Source organism: Dipodomys ordii, unplaced genomic scaffold, assembly GCF_000151885.1.
Source record: "Dipodomys ordii isolate 6190 unplaced genomic scaffold, Dord_2.0 Scaffold7, whole genome shotgun sequence".
In the NCBI taxonomy this organism is placed as follows: Eukaryota; Metazoa; Chordata; class Mammalia; order Rodentia; family Heteromyidae; genus Dipodomys; species Dipodomys ordii.
Genome location: NW_012267223.1, coordinates 19,279,115 through 19,293,780, shown reverse-complemented (window position 1 = coordinate 19,293,780; position 14,666 = coordinate 19,279,115). Strand labels below are relative to the sequence as shown.

General features: G+C 50.2%; 1 protein-coding gene across 2 annotated transcripts; it reads left to right on the top strand.

The window, feature by feature from the left end:
• The first annotated feature begins 88 nt into the window (after positions 1-88).
• Positions 89-6,768, top strand: Cdk5rap3 (CDK5 regulatory subunit associated protein 3). Of its 2 annotated transcripts, none has more exons than XM_013038111.1 (7): positions 89-399; positions 1,430-1,531; positions 1,920-1,998; positions 2,547-2,635; positions 5,613-5,818; positions 6,152-6,323; positions 6,420-6,768. In XM_013038111.1, the coding sequence occupies exons 1-7, from the start codon at positions 277-279 to the stop codon at positions 6,474-6,476; spliced, it is 828 nt and encodes a 275-aa protein (XP_012893565.1). In that variant the 5' UTR covers positions 89-276; the 3' UTR covers positions 6,477-6,768. The 2 variants fall into 2 exon arrangements, with proteins under 2 accessions (XP_012893565.1, XP_012893564.1); XM_013038110.1 differs by having other exon boundaries at positions 93-399; positions 6,434-6,768.
• The last annotated feature ends 7,898 nt before the right edge of the window (positions 6,769-14,666 follow it).

Here is a 14,666-nt window from a genome sequence, read left to right as displayed (position 1 = left end):
TTTTTCTGCTTATGTGGTACTGGAGAATCGAACCCAGGGCTTCATACATGCTAGGCAAACTACCACTAAACCACATTCCCAGACCCCTCAGCCTCTTGAATAGCTAGGATTACAGGTGTGGGCTACCAATATCCAGCCAGGTGAGCTGCATTTCATACACTTGAGCTGGTGGGAGCCTTACACCTTGGACCATATGGCCCACTTATTGGTTTCCTGAGAGGTCAGTAAGAGGCTCAGTTGTGTCTTCTGTTAAGCCCCGCGGAGCAGGTGTTGCCCATGCTGCAGTATGTGCAGAAGCGGGGAAACTCGACTGTGTACGAATGGAGGACGGGGAAAGAGCCCTCTGTGGTGGAGCGGCCACACCTTGAGGAGCCTCCCGAGCAAGTGGAAGAAGATGAGGTAAAAGAGGCCTTATTAGAATCCATTTGCCCCATCAACATCCAGCTCAAACCCTGACCTGCATTCAGAGTCCTAGAGGGGAGGGTAGAAGTCATAGGAGCAAGACTTTGGCAGGAGAGCATGGCCTCCTTGAGACCAGAGAATAGAAAATGGAGAGCTCAGAAAGTTGGTTCATGTAAACCAGAAGCCACTCGGTCACCTGTGCCTTCTGAATGTGGGCTTTCTTTTGGAAGCATACAGGCCATTGCATTTGAATGTGTGTTTCCCTACAGAACTACCTGAGGCCTTTGGGAAAGCAAGCACCTCTCCACCCAGCTTTTCTTTCTTTTTTTTTTTTTCCCTGGTCCTGGGGTTTGAATTCTGGGCTTGAGTTTTTTCACTCAAGGCTAGTGCTCTGCCACTTGAGCCACAGTTCCACTTCTGACTTTTTGTGGTTAATTATAGATAAGAGTCTCATGGACTTTTCTTCCCCAGGCTAGCTTCAAACTGAGATCCTCAGATCTCAGCCTCCTGAGTAGCTGGGTTACAGGCAGGAGCCACTGGTATACATCCCACCCTCCCCCCTCTCCCCCTCCCCCCCCTCCGGCCCAAGTCCTCTTGACAAGTTCTTACTGTGTAGCCTATATTACTATTTTTACTATAGAGTCCTGAGTCCTGTAATACCTACAACACTTGATTTTCCAGCCTTGGCTTCCCCAGGAGCTGGGATTACCACACCCAGCTCTTATTTTTTGTGTCTGTGCCAGTCCTGGGACTTGAACTCAGGGGTCTGGGTGCTATCCCTGTGCTTTTGTGCTCAAGGATACAGTTCCACTTCCAGCTTTTTTGAATAGTTAATTAGATCTCAGTCAGAGTCTCATGGAGTTTCCTGCCGAAGCTGACTTCAAACCATGATCCTCAGCTCTCAGCCTCCTGAGTAACTAGGATTATAGGCATGAGCCACTGGCATCTGGCCTTTTCTTTTTTCTTCCTTTCATTTCTTTTTCTTTTTCTCCCACCTTATTTGGCTGACATTCTTTCTGTTTTCTAGATTGACTGGGGTGACTTTGGGGCAGAGGCAGCTTCCAGCCCCAACATCTCTACTGAGGCTACTGGAATCGACTGGGGCATCTCCCTGGAGTCAGAGTCAAAGGTTAGAATGCCCACTTGGTTCATCTCTCGGAGGACTTTGCTGTGATCCTGCTTCAGCCGTAGTCTGTGCCTGTAAAGGCATTCCTCCAAGTTCACTTCTCCAAAGATGAGTGCATTCCAAAGGAGGCAGTTTCAAAAGTGATGTGTCCAGAGTTTATGTATCTCCTCTTGCTGGGGTTTGGGGCAAGGTATAGAAGTACTTTACAAAGCAAGGCTGGGGATGGCGTTATAATAGCCCACGATGCCATCCTTGTCCCATGCATCAGGTCTGTCGACCTTAATCCAGCTGTAATGTGCAGGCCCTGGGCTTCCTTAAGGTTTTGGTCCATTCTGGCTCCCTGTGCTGGGGACTTCTCACCAGGCTCTCTGGTTCTTTGTTCCCCACCCAGGACCTTGGGAGTGATGGGATAGACTGGGGAGACGATGCCACTGGTTTACAGATCACAGTGCTGGAGGCAGGAACTGAAGGTAAGTGCTCAAGGAACCCCCAAGTCTAGACACAAAAATATACTATTGTGATGAGGCTTCTCACACATTTAAACTTTTCTCTAAGTCTTGCTGAGGATGTGTGGGGAGAGAGGCAGAAGAGAAGTTCTGTAGGAAGACTCAGCTTTTTAGAGACTGACTATAGGCTAGCCATTTTAGTGGGATTACCTAAAGGATGTTGGCTAGACCCCAAAGTTTGGCCTGATTCCTCCTCACCAGCAGAGAGGGTGTAGCAGTGATCTGAGCCACTAGAGGGCAGTACAGGATGACACTTTACTTCCTACTGCCACCAGCTCAGAGCTAGCCTTCCCTGAACCCAGCTCTGTGGTTCTGGCAGGCTAGAGTTGGCAGGAAGCCTGAGAAAAGCTAGGGCAATTGGGAGAGGATAACCCTCTCCCTTGGCTTGGGCTGGGAAGTAGCTTTAGTGCAATGAGTCTGTCCATAGTCATCCCTTGGGCTTCTCAAATTTGTGGGGTTTTCCTGCCTTAGTTCTAGATCCCTTCTCACTTGTCTGCTTCTCTTTTTGGCAGCTCCAGAAGGTGTTGCTAGAGGCACAGACGCTCTGACACTTCTTGAATATCCTGAGACCCGGAATCAGTTCATTGATGAGCTCATGGAGGTACTGTTTTCCGGGGGCAGCCTGCCTCTGCACAGGTGATGTCAGTTCTGTCCCCTGGCCTGACCACTCCTGTAGTGCAAAGGGTGCTGAGTCCTTCCTTTGTCTTGGAGTAGGAGTCTTACCTGGTAGGATGCTCCCCAGCTCATCTGTATTGTGAGTCTCCAAAGTGCCTGGCACACTCTTGGGTACCGGGTATAGAGCAGTGAACCAGACATTCAAAGGCCTCAACTTCACGCAGCTTCTACTCTGGTGGGAAAGGCAGATGAGAACCTAGACAAATGCTGCGTATGTAAGATGGTGCTAAAAGCTACGGAGAAAAAGAAAGCGGGAGGGAGACAAGCTGCTGAGAAGGGTTGAAAGATTATTAAACTTGCCAGAAAACCACGCAGACATCCAGGTACAGAGGACAAAGAAAGGTTTATTGTTGGGAAAGACCCCTTCTCACAAGGGAAAAGTAAGAAGAAGCACCAGCTATTGTCTGAGGTGACCTATATAACCTAGGAGGCTTAGGAGGAGCTAGAAGAGGCTAGGAGGCAGAGACCCCAGTATGCACGTGGGGGCCAAGGGCTTCATCATGGTGGACGAGGATTTATGGCTACCATCCATATAGTAGGTAAGGGGTCCTGCAGCTCCACTGAGCTGAGGGTCACTCTAAGGGGCTCTTGTTGCCTTATATGGTGGTAGCTGCCCCAGAGAAGTGCCATCCCAAGGTAAAGGGGGGCTGGAAGTTGATTATTTACTGCCTTTACTGCATGGGCCTAGTGCTGCCTAGGAAGGGAGCATGCTAAGCTGTGGAGAAGGGAAGGAGTGGACTAAGCTTTTGGAACGGAGCTCATTTCTCTAACAAGGGTTGTGGTTCTATGTCTGGAAGTCAGGGAAGGCTTTATTAAGAAGGTGACTTTAAGCTGAGACTGCAAGTACTCCATACAAAGCAGTGGTGAATTGTCCAGCAAAAAGTCTTCCTGGCCGGGGCCAGTGGCTCACGCCTGTAATCCTAGCTACTCAGGGCTGAAATTTGAGGATTACAGTTCAAAGCCAGCCCGGACAGGTAAGTCTGTAAGGCTCTTATCTCCAATTAACCACCAGAAAACCAGAAGTGGCAATGTGGCTGCTTAAATGGTAGATCACTAGCCTTGAGCTGAAGAGCTCAGTGACAGCGACCAGACCCAAAGTTCAAGCCCCATGACCAACAACAACAACAAAAAAAACAAACAAACAGGGAGGAGGGCTGGGAATGTGTCTTAGTGGTAGAGTGCTTGCCTAGCATGCACGAAGCCCTGGGTTCTATTCCTCAGTACAATATAAACAGAAAAGGCTGGAGGCGGCGCTGTGGCTCAAGAGGTAGAGTGCTAGACGAGCAAAAGTAGCTCATGGACAGTGCCCAGGCCCTGAGTTCAAGCCCCAGGACTGGCAAAATAAAAAAAAAAACTTCCCAGGCAGAAAGAACCCCAAAAAGGTCTTAAGGGGGGACCTTTGACTGACAGGAAGGAGGCTGCGTGGCTCCTTGTTACAGGAGCTGGGATGGGGGAGCAGAAGAGGAGCTCAGAGACAGTCTGAATTTTGAGTTGACTTGGTAAACCATGCAGTTGTTGCAGTTTTTGTTTTTTAACAAGATAGGAGCCGCACAATCATTTGTGTTGAAACATGATTGCCATAACTAAGGTATAAAGAGCCAGTGTTCTTTTCTTTTTGGGTCCAGTCATGGGGACTGAACTCTGGGCCTGGGTGCTGTCTCCTCTAGCTCTTCAACTCAAGGCTAGTGCTCAACCACTTGAGCCACAGCGCCACTTCCGGCTTTTTTCTTTTTGCTTATGGGATGCTGAGGAATCGAACCCAGGGCCTCAGGCATGCAAGGCAAGCGCTCTACCACTGAGCCACCATCCCAGCCCCAGAGCCAGTGTTCTTGGATTGGGAAAATGGGCCCTGTTTTGGAGTCTCTTCCCGTCTCAGTGGCTTATGATTGAGAACCTCTAGAAAGTTCTGTCCCCATCCAGTTATGTCTTCTTTCTGCCCAAAGAGACCCCTTTCTAGCCTCAAAGGAAGAAGAGGACAAAAATTATCTAATTTCCATGACAAAATAAGATAGACTGGAGATATGTCTCTTCCTTAATTTCTTCCTGGCCTTTTATTTTATTTGTTTATTTATTTATTTTTGTCAGTCGTGGGGCTTGAACTCTGGGGTTTGGGCGCTGGTCCTGAGCTCTTCAGCTCAACACAAGCACTCTACCACTTGAGCCACAGCACCACTTCTAGTTTTCTGGTTATTCATTGGAGATAAGAGTCTCACAGACTTGGGCTGTGAAGGTGGCTCAGTGGTAGAGCACTTGCCTTGCATGCATGAGGCCCTGGGTTCGATTCCTCAGCACCACATAAGCAAAAAGAAAAAAAAAGAAAAAAGCCGGAAGTGGCGCTGTGGCTCAAGTGGTAGAGCGCTAGCCTTGAGCTGAAGAGCTGAGGGACAGCGCCCAGGCCCAGAGTTCAGGCCCCCTGACCGGACCCAAAAAAAGAGTCTCACACACTTTCCTGCCTGGGCTGGCTTTGAGCTGCAATCCTCAGATCTCCTGAGTAGCTAGGATTGTAGGCGTGAGCCACCGGCACCGGACCCTGGCCTTTTCTTAACCCATAGCTTTTCACCCATGCGTTCCTAGTCCCCAAACCCCATTTCTCCCATGGAGCAAAAAGAAATTCCTCCAGTGGGGCAGAGAGACCCTTTGAGTCTGTCTTCTTGGTTATCTGACCCACAGGCTAGGGAAGAAAGAAGGTCCAGAACTGTGTAGGCCTGACACAGAATGGTGGGATGAGGAGTGGCGGAGGGGGCCACGCCAGACCCACCGCAGCTGTGGAATTTCTAGCAGTGAGAGTGGTAGACTCCCCTAGAGTCTAGCCCTTACCACGCATTCTCACATGCTGAGCAGTCTGGGGGCCTAGCTTTCTGAGCTCTTTTCTTCCTGTAATCTAGCTCCTCTTTCACCCTTAGCTCGAGATCTTCTTGTCTCAGAGAGCAGTAGAGATGAGCGAGGAGGCCGACATCCTGTCTGTGAGCCAGTTTCAGCTGGCTCCTGCCATCCTGCAGGGCCAAACCAAAGAGAAGATGGTTAATATGGTGTCCACGCTACAGGAGCTCATTGGCCGGCTCACCAGTCTTCGAATGCAACACCTGTTTATGATTCTGGCCTCACCAAGGTCTGGCTATCCTGATTCTGGGTTCTGCCATTTTGATCAGCTCTGGGTCCTTGTCTTCCTCCTCTGTCTGTGACCCCCTTAGTTCTCATCCATGCCTTCTGTGCCATCGCCTTCTCCTTGGACTGTCTTCAGGGCAGATGGTAGAGGTAGGGGCTGGGGGGGGGGTGGCATTGATTTATGCAGAATCTGCTTCCCAGGTATAACAGGAAACTGGAGTGGTGTTTTTAATGGAGAAGGACTCGCGGATGTGGGGGTAGGAGGCCAATCAGGGAATCGCTTCCTGAGGAGTGGAGTGGGGCAGCCTCCCCGCTCACCTGAGTGCCCTCTGCATAGGTATGTGGACCGCGTGACAGAGTTCCTCCAGCAAAAGCTGAAGCAGTCGCAGCTGTTGGCTTTGAAGAAAGAGCTGATGGTACAGAAGCAGCAGGGTGCCCTTGAGGAGCAGGCGGCTCTGGAGCCCAAGCTGGACCTGCTGCTGGAGAAGACCAAGGAACTACAGAAGCTGGTAAGACAGGATGGGGTGATCTCGCCATGTGGGAGGACCCCCAGATGTCTGCTGAATGAAGCCCTGCACCTGCTTGTTTGATCCCTATCTACCCAGCAACTGTTTTTCAGATCGAAGCTGACATCTCTAAGAGGTACGGCGGGCGCCCCGTGAACCTGATGGGGACTTTTCTGTGACATACTCTCTCGGTGTCTCACCTGCCCATCTTCCCAGCATTGAAATGGCAGCAGAGCCAGGGCTGATTGTGGTGGATCCTTCCCAGCAAGAAACCAGACTGACTGGAAGATTGAGAGCTCTGGGAAGGAACTACCATCAGATGGTGGCCTCAACACTCTCGTGGCTCACTGCAAACAGCAGTCTTGACTGGCCTCGTGGCTTACCAGCCTGGAACCACAGCTGCTTCTAGCTAGTTGAACTGGACTTAATAAAAGGGAGAGACTCTTGGCTATGCTGCTAACAGTTACTCACACAGCTCCCCAGAGCTTGTGGTTGAGGCTGGGTACCTGTTTTCATGGATTCTTGGTCCAGGCAGCCTTCCTGACCATTAGCTGCCACTGTGGAGTCCCAGATTAGGGACTTATGTCTTTGCTTGTAGTGATGAGGAAGGCCCTGTTAGGATCTACAGGGATGGCTCAGCAAGTGGTTCTGAGATAGCCAAGGCAGCTAGGCCTTGCTCGCCCTATCACCGCGCCCAAGCTACCCTGCGCCAGCCAGCCGCCCAAGGGGAGCAGTCAGGCAGTGGTCTGTTGGAGTCAGCAAAGCCATATTTTCCTCTTAATCACAGCTTACCTTCCCGGCAGAGGGGAAACATGGTTTAGGGAGGAAGGGTCTGATAAACAAGGTAGAGACAGGAGTTGTCACCTTCACTGGCTGCCTGTCCACTTCCTGCCCATAACAGGCTGCTCTGGGATTGGATAGAGCCCGCCCCAAGATAGCACCCCTCACCCAAGCCACCTCCCCATCCCCATTTCCCAGGAAGGGTAGGGGCTGAGGGTGGCCAGCAATTCGATTTTAATTTCATAGCAGAGCAGTTGATTCATGGCTCTTTGTCGCTGGCGTTGACTCCCGTAATGACTTTCCATCAAAATGAAAAGTGGAGTGACACCACTCATTATTCCTGCTGCTTGTTATCTCAGTTCTGGGGAGGGCCGCCCCCTCCCCACTGCCTTTCAGCCGTCCCGGACAGTGAGTGATGGCCCCTATTAATCACCGACCCCGTGGACTCCGGCGGACACACGCTATCCAAAGGAGAGAGAGATAAGGCCGCATGAACTGCTTGGAGCCGCTTCTATCGATTAATGTCAGCCTGCTGCTTCCCCCCAATCTTTGCCTGCTCACCTCCTTTTGGGGGAATCGGGCTGAAATAAGTCCAGGAGCTGAGAAAGGAGAAATTGGTATCAGGAAGCTGTCCTTAGAATGGGATGGCTTACAGGAGCTTGAGTGGACTGCACTCAGCATGTAGCCACATGCAGAGTGGAAACCCTTGCCCCGAGCTGCTGGCCATGCTTGGCCCCTTCTGTCTCAGAGTATGACTGCCCTTACTGCCCTACCTGGTCAGTCTCGTGCTCCATGGGCTGTCTGTTTAGCCTCACTCTGCAGCCAGCCTTGCATTGAGTCATACACCCTTGCCCACTCTGGTGTTCCTTTCCAGCTGCCAGATGTTACACAGACTCCATTGCTTGTAGGGACAAGTGTAGAGGATCACATGACCATGGCAAGCTGGGCTTGAGCCTCCAAAGCTCTTGTTTCTGCTGTGCAGATACGTACCCTGCCTGCCTTCCCTGCCTGGCCTTGGATCTGCTAGGGCACTGACCTCCCCGGAATGCCACGTGCTCGGTCCCCAGGCAGGAGAGTGAGTTTAGACAGAAGGTTCCCAACAACAGATGAGGGAGCAGTGGCTGGGGCAGCTGTTCTCACGGGGATTGGGCCTGGTGTGCTGCACTGCTGGTCTGGGGGAGCGCAGTGCCTCCCTGCCTCCTTCCTAGCCAGAGGTGGATGGTTTTCTCACTGGGCTTGGTCTCCAGAACCTTCAGCTTCCTTGCTTCAGTCCTCCTGCCTTCTGGACCTAATCCTGGCCAGGCCAAAGACAATGAAGGGGCCTAACTGACTGGCTCCCCGCCTCTGTCCCCCAAGCATCAGGGCAGTCCTCTAACTTTGAGGTGGGTTTTAGGATTCCCTGCATTTTGCACTTAGGATTCCCTCAGTTGCCAGAGCCCTCCAGCTTAACAAATCAAGCTATGCACAGCTCCTGGGACAGGGCCTGCAGAGGAGGAGGTACCCGCTGGACAGTGTGAGCTGTCCTCTTGGTTTTGGTTTGTGGGGCACCAGTGAAGACTGCTTCCTGACTATCTTGCCATGTTAGAAGAGAGGAATGAGGGTTCCTTGCTGAGTGGCAAATCCCCAGCAATCAGCTTTCCAGGGTTGTGAAGTTTGGGGAAAGAGGAAGGCCATGAGCCAAGACGCCTCCCTCAGCATCCATAGTTGAATGTGAATTTGTTGCCAAGAGGACACTCTAGTTCCATGTTGACTCTTCTACCAGCACATCTAAGCCTCGGGTAAAGAAGTAGGGAGTTGCCTCTCTAGAACATGGCCTAAACAAAATGCTAAGGATTATTCTTCTGACTTTGAGCAGCCCAGCCCCTGTGCCCACTGAGGAGATGCCAGGGACTTGTGAGCTATCACACATCTGGAACTTGTTCTTTGTCAGACCAAACATCGTCTTAACCATCTAAAGCATCGTTCACGTCCAGGCTGAGCTGAGGACAAAGGCAAAGGACATTTGGGTCTTGAGTGAGAGTGCACTGCCTGAGGCTGTGGTCCTGTGACTATGTGCACACACATACTCATTACTTCTCCAGATGTTACATTTCACCCTAGAGACCCAGATCCTGCAGCTCTTCTCTCCCTGGATACATGCACTCCTACCTGTCCTAGTATGTACTTCATCTTTTAATTGCTCTTTATATATTCTCCTTTCTCTCTACTCCCATACAGGCATCTACAGATCTATTTAAAGTAATAGGAAGACACTGGGCTGGGCCGATAGCTCAGTGGTAGAGTGCTTGCCTAGCATCCAAGAGGCCCTGGGTTCTATCCTTGCCGCTGGAAAACAAAACAGTATACGATGTCAAAACGGTTACAAACGTTTTCCAGCTCTGCTCTATTCTTGTGACCTGTGTGATCTGGGGTCATTCCCTGAACCTCTCTGCTCCTCATTTCCTTCACCATTCAAATGAGGACAGGAGGCTTGAGAATGTGGCTTACTGATAAAGTGCTTGCCTAGCATGCATGAAGCCCTGGTTTCCGTTCCTCAGTACCATGTAAACAGAAAAAGCCAGAAGTCGTGCTGTGGCTCAGGTGGTAGAGTGCTAGCCTGGAGCAAAAGAAGCTCAGGGATAGTGCTCAGGCCCTGAGTTCAAGCCCCAGGACTGACAAAAATAAATAAAAATAAATAATAAAATTAAATGAGGAGGGCTGGGAAGGTGGCTCAGTGGTAGAGCTCTTGCCTTGCATGCATGAGGCCCTGGGTTCGATTCCCCAGAACCACATACGCAAAAAGAAAAAAAGCCGGAAGTGGCACTGTGGCTCAAGTGGTAGAGTGCTAGCCTTGAGCTGAAGAGCTGAGGGACAGCACTCAGGCCCAGAGCTCAGGCCCCACGACCGGACCCAAAAAATTAAAAAAAAAAATTAAATGAGGACAGGGATACTGCTGGTCTCAGGGGAGGTGGTCTCCTGTGTTTCTGAGATTCCAACACGTCCCACATCGCACCCCTGATTACCATCCACATTCCATCTGTTATTTCCTATCTGTTGGCTCCCAATCTCTCTCAAGCCTGCACTTGCCATGGCTAAGGGCCTTTTTGCTTTTATCATTTATTTCCCTGCTTAGAAACGAATGCCCCCTTTACTCCCTCCATTCCCAGTGTAGCAGGCTAGCTCCTGATAACTGGACTTCTACCTGCTTTCCAGCCTGGCAAGCCGCCCAGGGGCCAATCCACGTGCATTCCAAAGCCTGAAGCCTTTTGGAGCCTTCCTAGCCCAGCTCAGATGAGACACACATCTCTCTGGATATTTCCAATGGCCTCTGCAGAGCATTCCTCAGCTCTATGCACCTGTGCTCAAGGGAGCTCATGCTGGGTACAGTATAAAGCCCACCCAACATGTTCAACCTAGTCTCTGCTCCTGGTGGAGAGACCAGGTCTTGCTCATTCCTTAAAATCTCCAACTTCATTTCCTCTGAACTTCAGTTATCTCAACGATTTTCAAGGATCACTGACTTCTGATATACTATGATCATGTGACTCACAAGCTAGCAAAAAAGAGTCCCGCAAAACAGAAGTTTGAGAATAAAATAGAAGTTGACCTTTGCTGGGTGCCAGTTGCTCACACCTGTAATCCTAGCTACCCAGGAGGCTGAGATCTGAGGATCATGGTTCAAAGCCAGTCCGGTTAGGAAACTCCATGAGACTTTTATCTTCAATTAGCACCAGAAAATGAGAAGAGCTGTGGCTCGAAGTGGGAGAGCACTAGACTTGAGCACAAAAACTCAGGGACAGTGTCCAAGTCCTAAGTTCAAGCCCCATGATGGACTAAAAAAAAGAAAGAAAAGTCCTTTTTCTTCTCTTTTTGGCAGTACTAGAGACTGGATTCAGGGTCTCATGTTTGCTAGATCAGTGCTCTGCCACTTGAACCATGTCCCTCCATCCCTGAGACAGGATCTTGGTATGAGTGCTGGGATTATAGCCGTGAACCCCCATGCCCAACATTAAACTGACTTTGAAAATGAACTCATAGGCTGGGCTACATAGTGAGACCCTTTCAAGAACAATAACAATAACAACAAATGTACTACAATCCCTCCACCAGTCATTCAGAGACCTTCAGCTCCTGAGGATCTGGGCCTGTCTCAGGGCATTTCTGCTAAGGAGAGTAGATGCTCTTGGCGATGTGGGTACTTCATAGATCCAGATTTACGACCAAAGCTGGGGCCTCCACCTTGGTGTACTGAACAGCACCCACATGCTGGGCTTTGAACAAGCTCTTCTTCACCCTGAGGACTCAGGAGGCCCCAGGGCTGCCTCTCGGCTGTCATCCTGCCTGGCAGAGCCAAGCCCAGTAGGAGAGTGTCGGGCTACCCAAAGGCTGTGCCAGCCGGGGGACACCAGCTGACCTGGATCTGCTTGTGTCCTCCAGATACCCTTTTTCCTTCCAGCCAACAGGGACAAGCAGGCCTCTGAGTAAACCGGCCCTGAGTAAACTTCCCCAGCCATCCTGACACCCTCCTCTCCTTCCCCAGGCTTCAAAGAAAACCACTTTGAATATTTAAACTTCTCCTATGTGTCTAATAAAAAGTTCTGCACTATTTAACGCCCCAGCTATCCATTACTGTCGGGAGCTGCCCTCTCCTCCCAGCTTCCCCCTCCTTCTCTTGCGCCCAAACCATGGCGCACAGGCAAAGCCATTTGTCAAACCGCTCCAGCCGCCTCCGGCTGCGCTTGGCTGTGTCTGAAAGGACAAGCCGCCCCACAGGGGAAGGTGGGAATGAATAAAGGGGCTATGCAAATTGCTGCTTAATCTGCAGAGAAACACCCAGGCTTTGGGGAGACGCTCATTACTTCTTTTAACTGTGATTAACGGGCAAATTAAACCCAAGCCCTTAACTCTCTCCTGGCAGAGGACTTGAATGCAGAGCTCTGGACTGCGGCTAGGGGTGGGGTATCTCATCTGTAGTGGTGTCGGTAACCCCAGGACCTGGGTGTGAGAACTGAAGTGTTTCCCTCCCCTCCCCCGCCCCATCCCCGCATTCAGGCAGTTGACAGATCTAGAGACCGGTGTAGAGCAGGCCCAGGGAGACCCGCTTTAACCCAAAAGAACTAGTTCTTTCGGGTTATTTTCAAGAAAGATGTCAGTCCATGGATTGGCAGCTGCCCTCCTTTCCAATACACACACATGCGCACACACTTCAGAGAATCCCTGACACCTGATTTTCCAGAACATACTGAGTGGCTGCAATGACTATGGCCATACAACCAAGTTCCTGATCAGACCATCTCTAAACTTGATAGTAGAAAAGTATGTATAGAAGCCTCAGCCAGGCACAGGTGGCTCACACCTGTAGTCTTAGCTACTCAAGAGGCTGAGACCTGAGGAGCACAGTTCAAAGCCAGCCCGGGCAAGAAATGCTTAAAACTTACCTCCCATTAATCACCAGAAAACCAGAAGTGGCATGTAGCTCAAAGAGATAGAACACTATTGAGCAGAAGAGCTCAAGGGTAGTGCCCAGGCTTCTCGTTCAAGCCCCATGACTACCACCAACAACAACAAAATAAGCCTCATAATGCCAAGCATTGGTGGCTCATACGTTTAATCCTAGCTACTTGGAGGCTGAGATCTGAGGAGCACTGTTGTAAACCAGCCAGGACAGCTAAGTCCTCCAATTAAATACATACAGCTGCAAATGGAGCTGTGGCTCAAGTGGTAGAGTGTGTTGGCCTTGAGTGAAAAAACCACGCAAGAGGCCCTGTGGTCAAGCCCCAGTACACACACACACACACACACACACACACACACACACACACACACACTGCTCAACTCCAAAACTAACCCTGTGGTTGTCCAGGAAGGTGAGGGGGGGAGAGGCCAAGAAGGGTAGCAGGCAGGGATCCGAGTCCTGGGAGAGACAGCATTGGAAATGATCTTGTTACAGAACACAGCACTGACGCATACCTGATTGGATGCAGTTACAACTAGCCAAAAGCTAGAAGTATCTCTCTGTTTCTTACCCCCCCATCTGTTTGTGTGTGTTTGTGTGTGTGTGTGTGTGTGTGTGTGTGTGTGTCTTTGGGTGGCAAGAGGAAATATCTCTTTAACCCTTCATGAGTGTACCATTCCATAGCATTTGTATTGCTGGACAACCATCACTGCTATCCATTCTGCTTTTCAGAATACTGAGCGGTCCTGTCTGACCTATAAGCACTTCTCACAAACCACAGCACTGAGGCAGGCCTTGAGAGAGACAGAAGTGTCCTGTTTGGAATCTAGAAAATCACACCCTGTCAAGTGGAGCCTGGGAAGGTTGAAAGAGTGGGCCTGACATTCAGGAGGCAGGTTTGGGTGGAAATCCTGTAGAGACTCCCTGTTAAACACTGGTTTTCCCTAAGCCTGAGTGATTAGGAAGTGAAAGATGACATCCAATGGTGACAGGCTGTCTGTCAACCTGATGGGACTGAGGAGAGACAGAGCCCCGTATTTTATTTTGTCGCTGAGTCGATCAGTAGGTATGTCATAGAAACCCAGCCTGACAGCTCCCTCAGCCACTCCGCTCTCTTTTCTTAACTCCCAAAGCCCAGCTCCACCATCTATTAAAACATCCTGGGCTGTCAGGGATATTAAAAGGCTCTGTCACTCCTTCTTAAAACAGTCATAAATACAATCTGGACACTAGCATTTGGGCAGGAGCCTTGGTGTTGAATGGGAAGAGGCAACAGCAGGTCTGCCTGCCTTCTCTTGACAGCCTGGGTTTGGGCATCATTCAAAGAGGGCACCAAAGCCTTCACTCTTTGTCCTCTCTTTATATAAGAAACAAGGCCCTAATTGGGCTATGATGGCTCACGCCTGTAATCCTAGCTAGTCAGGAGGCTGAGATCCAGGGTTGAGGTTCGAAGCCAGCCCCAGCAGACAAATCAGAGCAACTCCTCTTCAATTAACCAACTCCCTCCCCCCAAAAAAAGCTGGAAGTGGGGTTGTGGCTCAAGGGAGAGAACTCCAGAGGGCCAGGACCGACTTCAAACCACAGGCATGAGTCACTTGTGCCTAGTTTAGTTTGGAAACTGGATATTTTTTAAACTATGGATTTTTTTTTTTTTTGTCAGTCATGGGGCCTGAACTCTGGGCCTGGGTGCTGTCCCTCAGCTCTTCAGCTCAAGGCGAGCGCTCGACCACTTGAGCCACAGTGCCACTTCCGGTTTTCTGGTGGTTTATTGGAGATAAGAGTCTCACGGTCTTTCCTGCCCTGGCTGGCTTTGAACCGTGATCCTCAGATCTCAGCCTCCTGAGTAGCTAGGATTACAGGCGTGAGCCACCGGCGCCCGGCTTAAACTATGGATTTTTTTAAACAATTATCTTCTCAGTAGTTTTTTTCCCCAAAATACTTCATGCCATAAAGTGTCAGATTTGTCCTTTTGTACTATTTGTACTATTACATGCATAGCTTATTCTACTGTGAAGTCCAATGCAGACAAAACTAGGGCCTACGCGTGGAAATAAGAGGAAGACAAAAAAAAAAATCATCACCGAACAAAAGAAGGCTCCTTCTAGCAACAAAAGACACTCTATAAGGCCACC

Coding starts and splice junctions, on each gene's coding strand:
- Cdk5rap3 (XM_013038110.1), top strand. CDS start 277: ATGCTGCAGTATGTGCAGAAGCGGGGAAACTCGACTGTGTACGAATGG. Junction 1,999..2,546: donor GCTGGAGGCAGGAACTGAAG/GTAAGTGCTCAA, acceptor TCTTTTTGGCAG/CTCCAGAAGGTGTTGCTAGA. Junction 6,324..6,433: donor CCAAGGAACTACAGAAGCTG/GTAAGACAGGAT, acceptor ACTGTTTTTCAG/ATCGAAGCTGACATCTCTAA.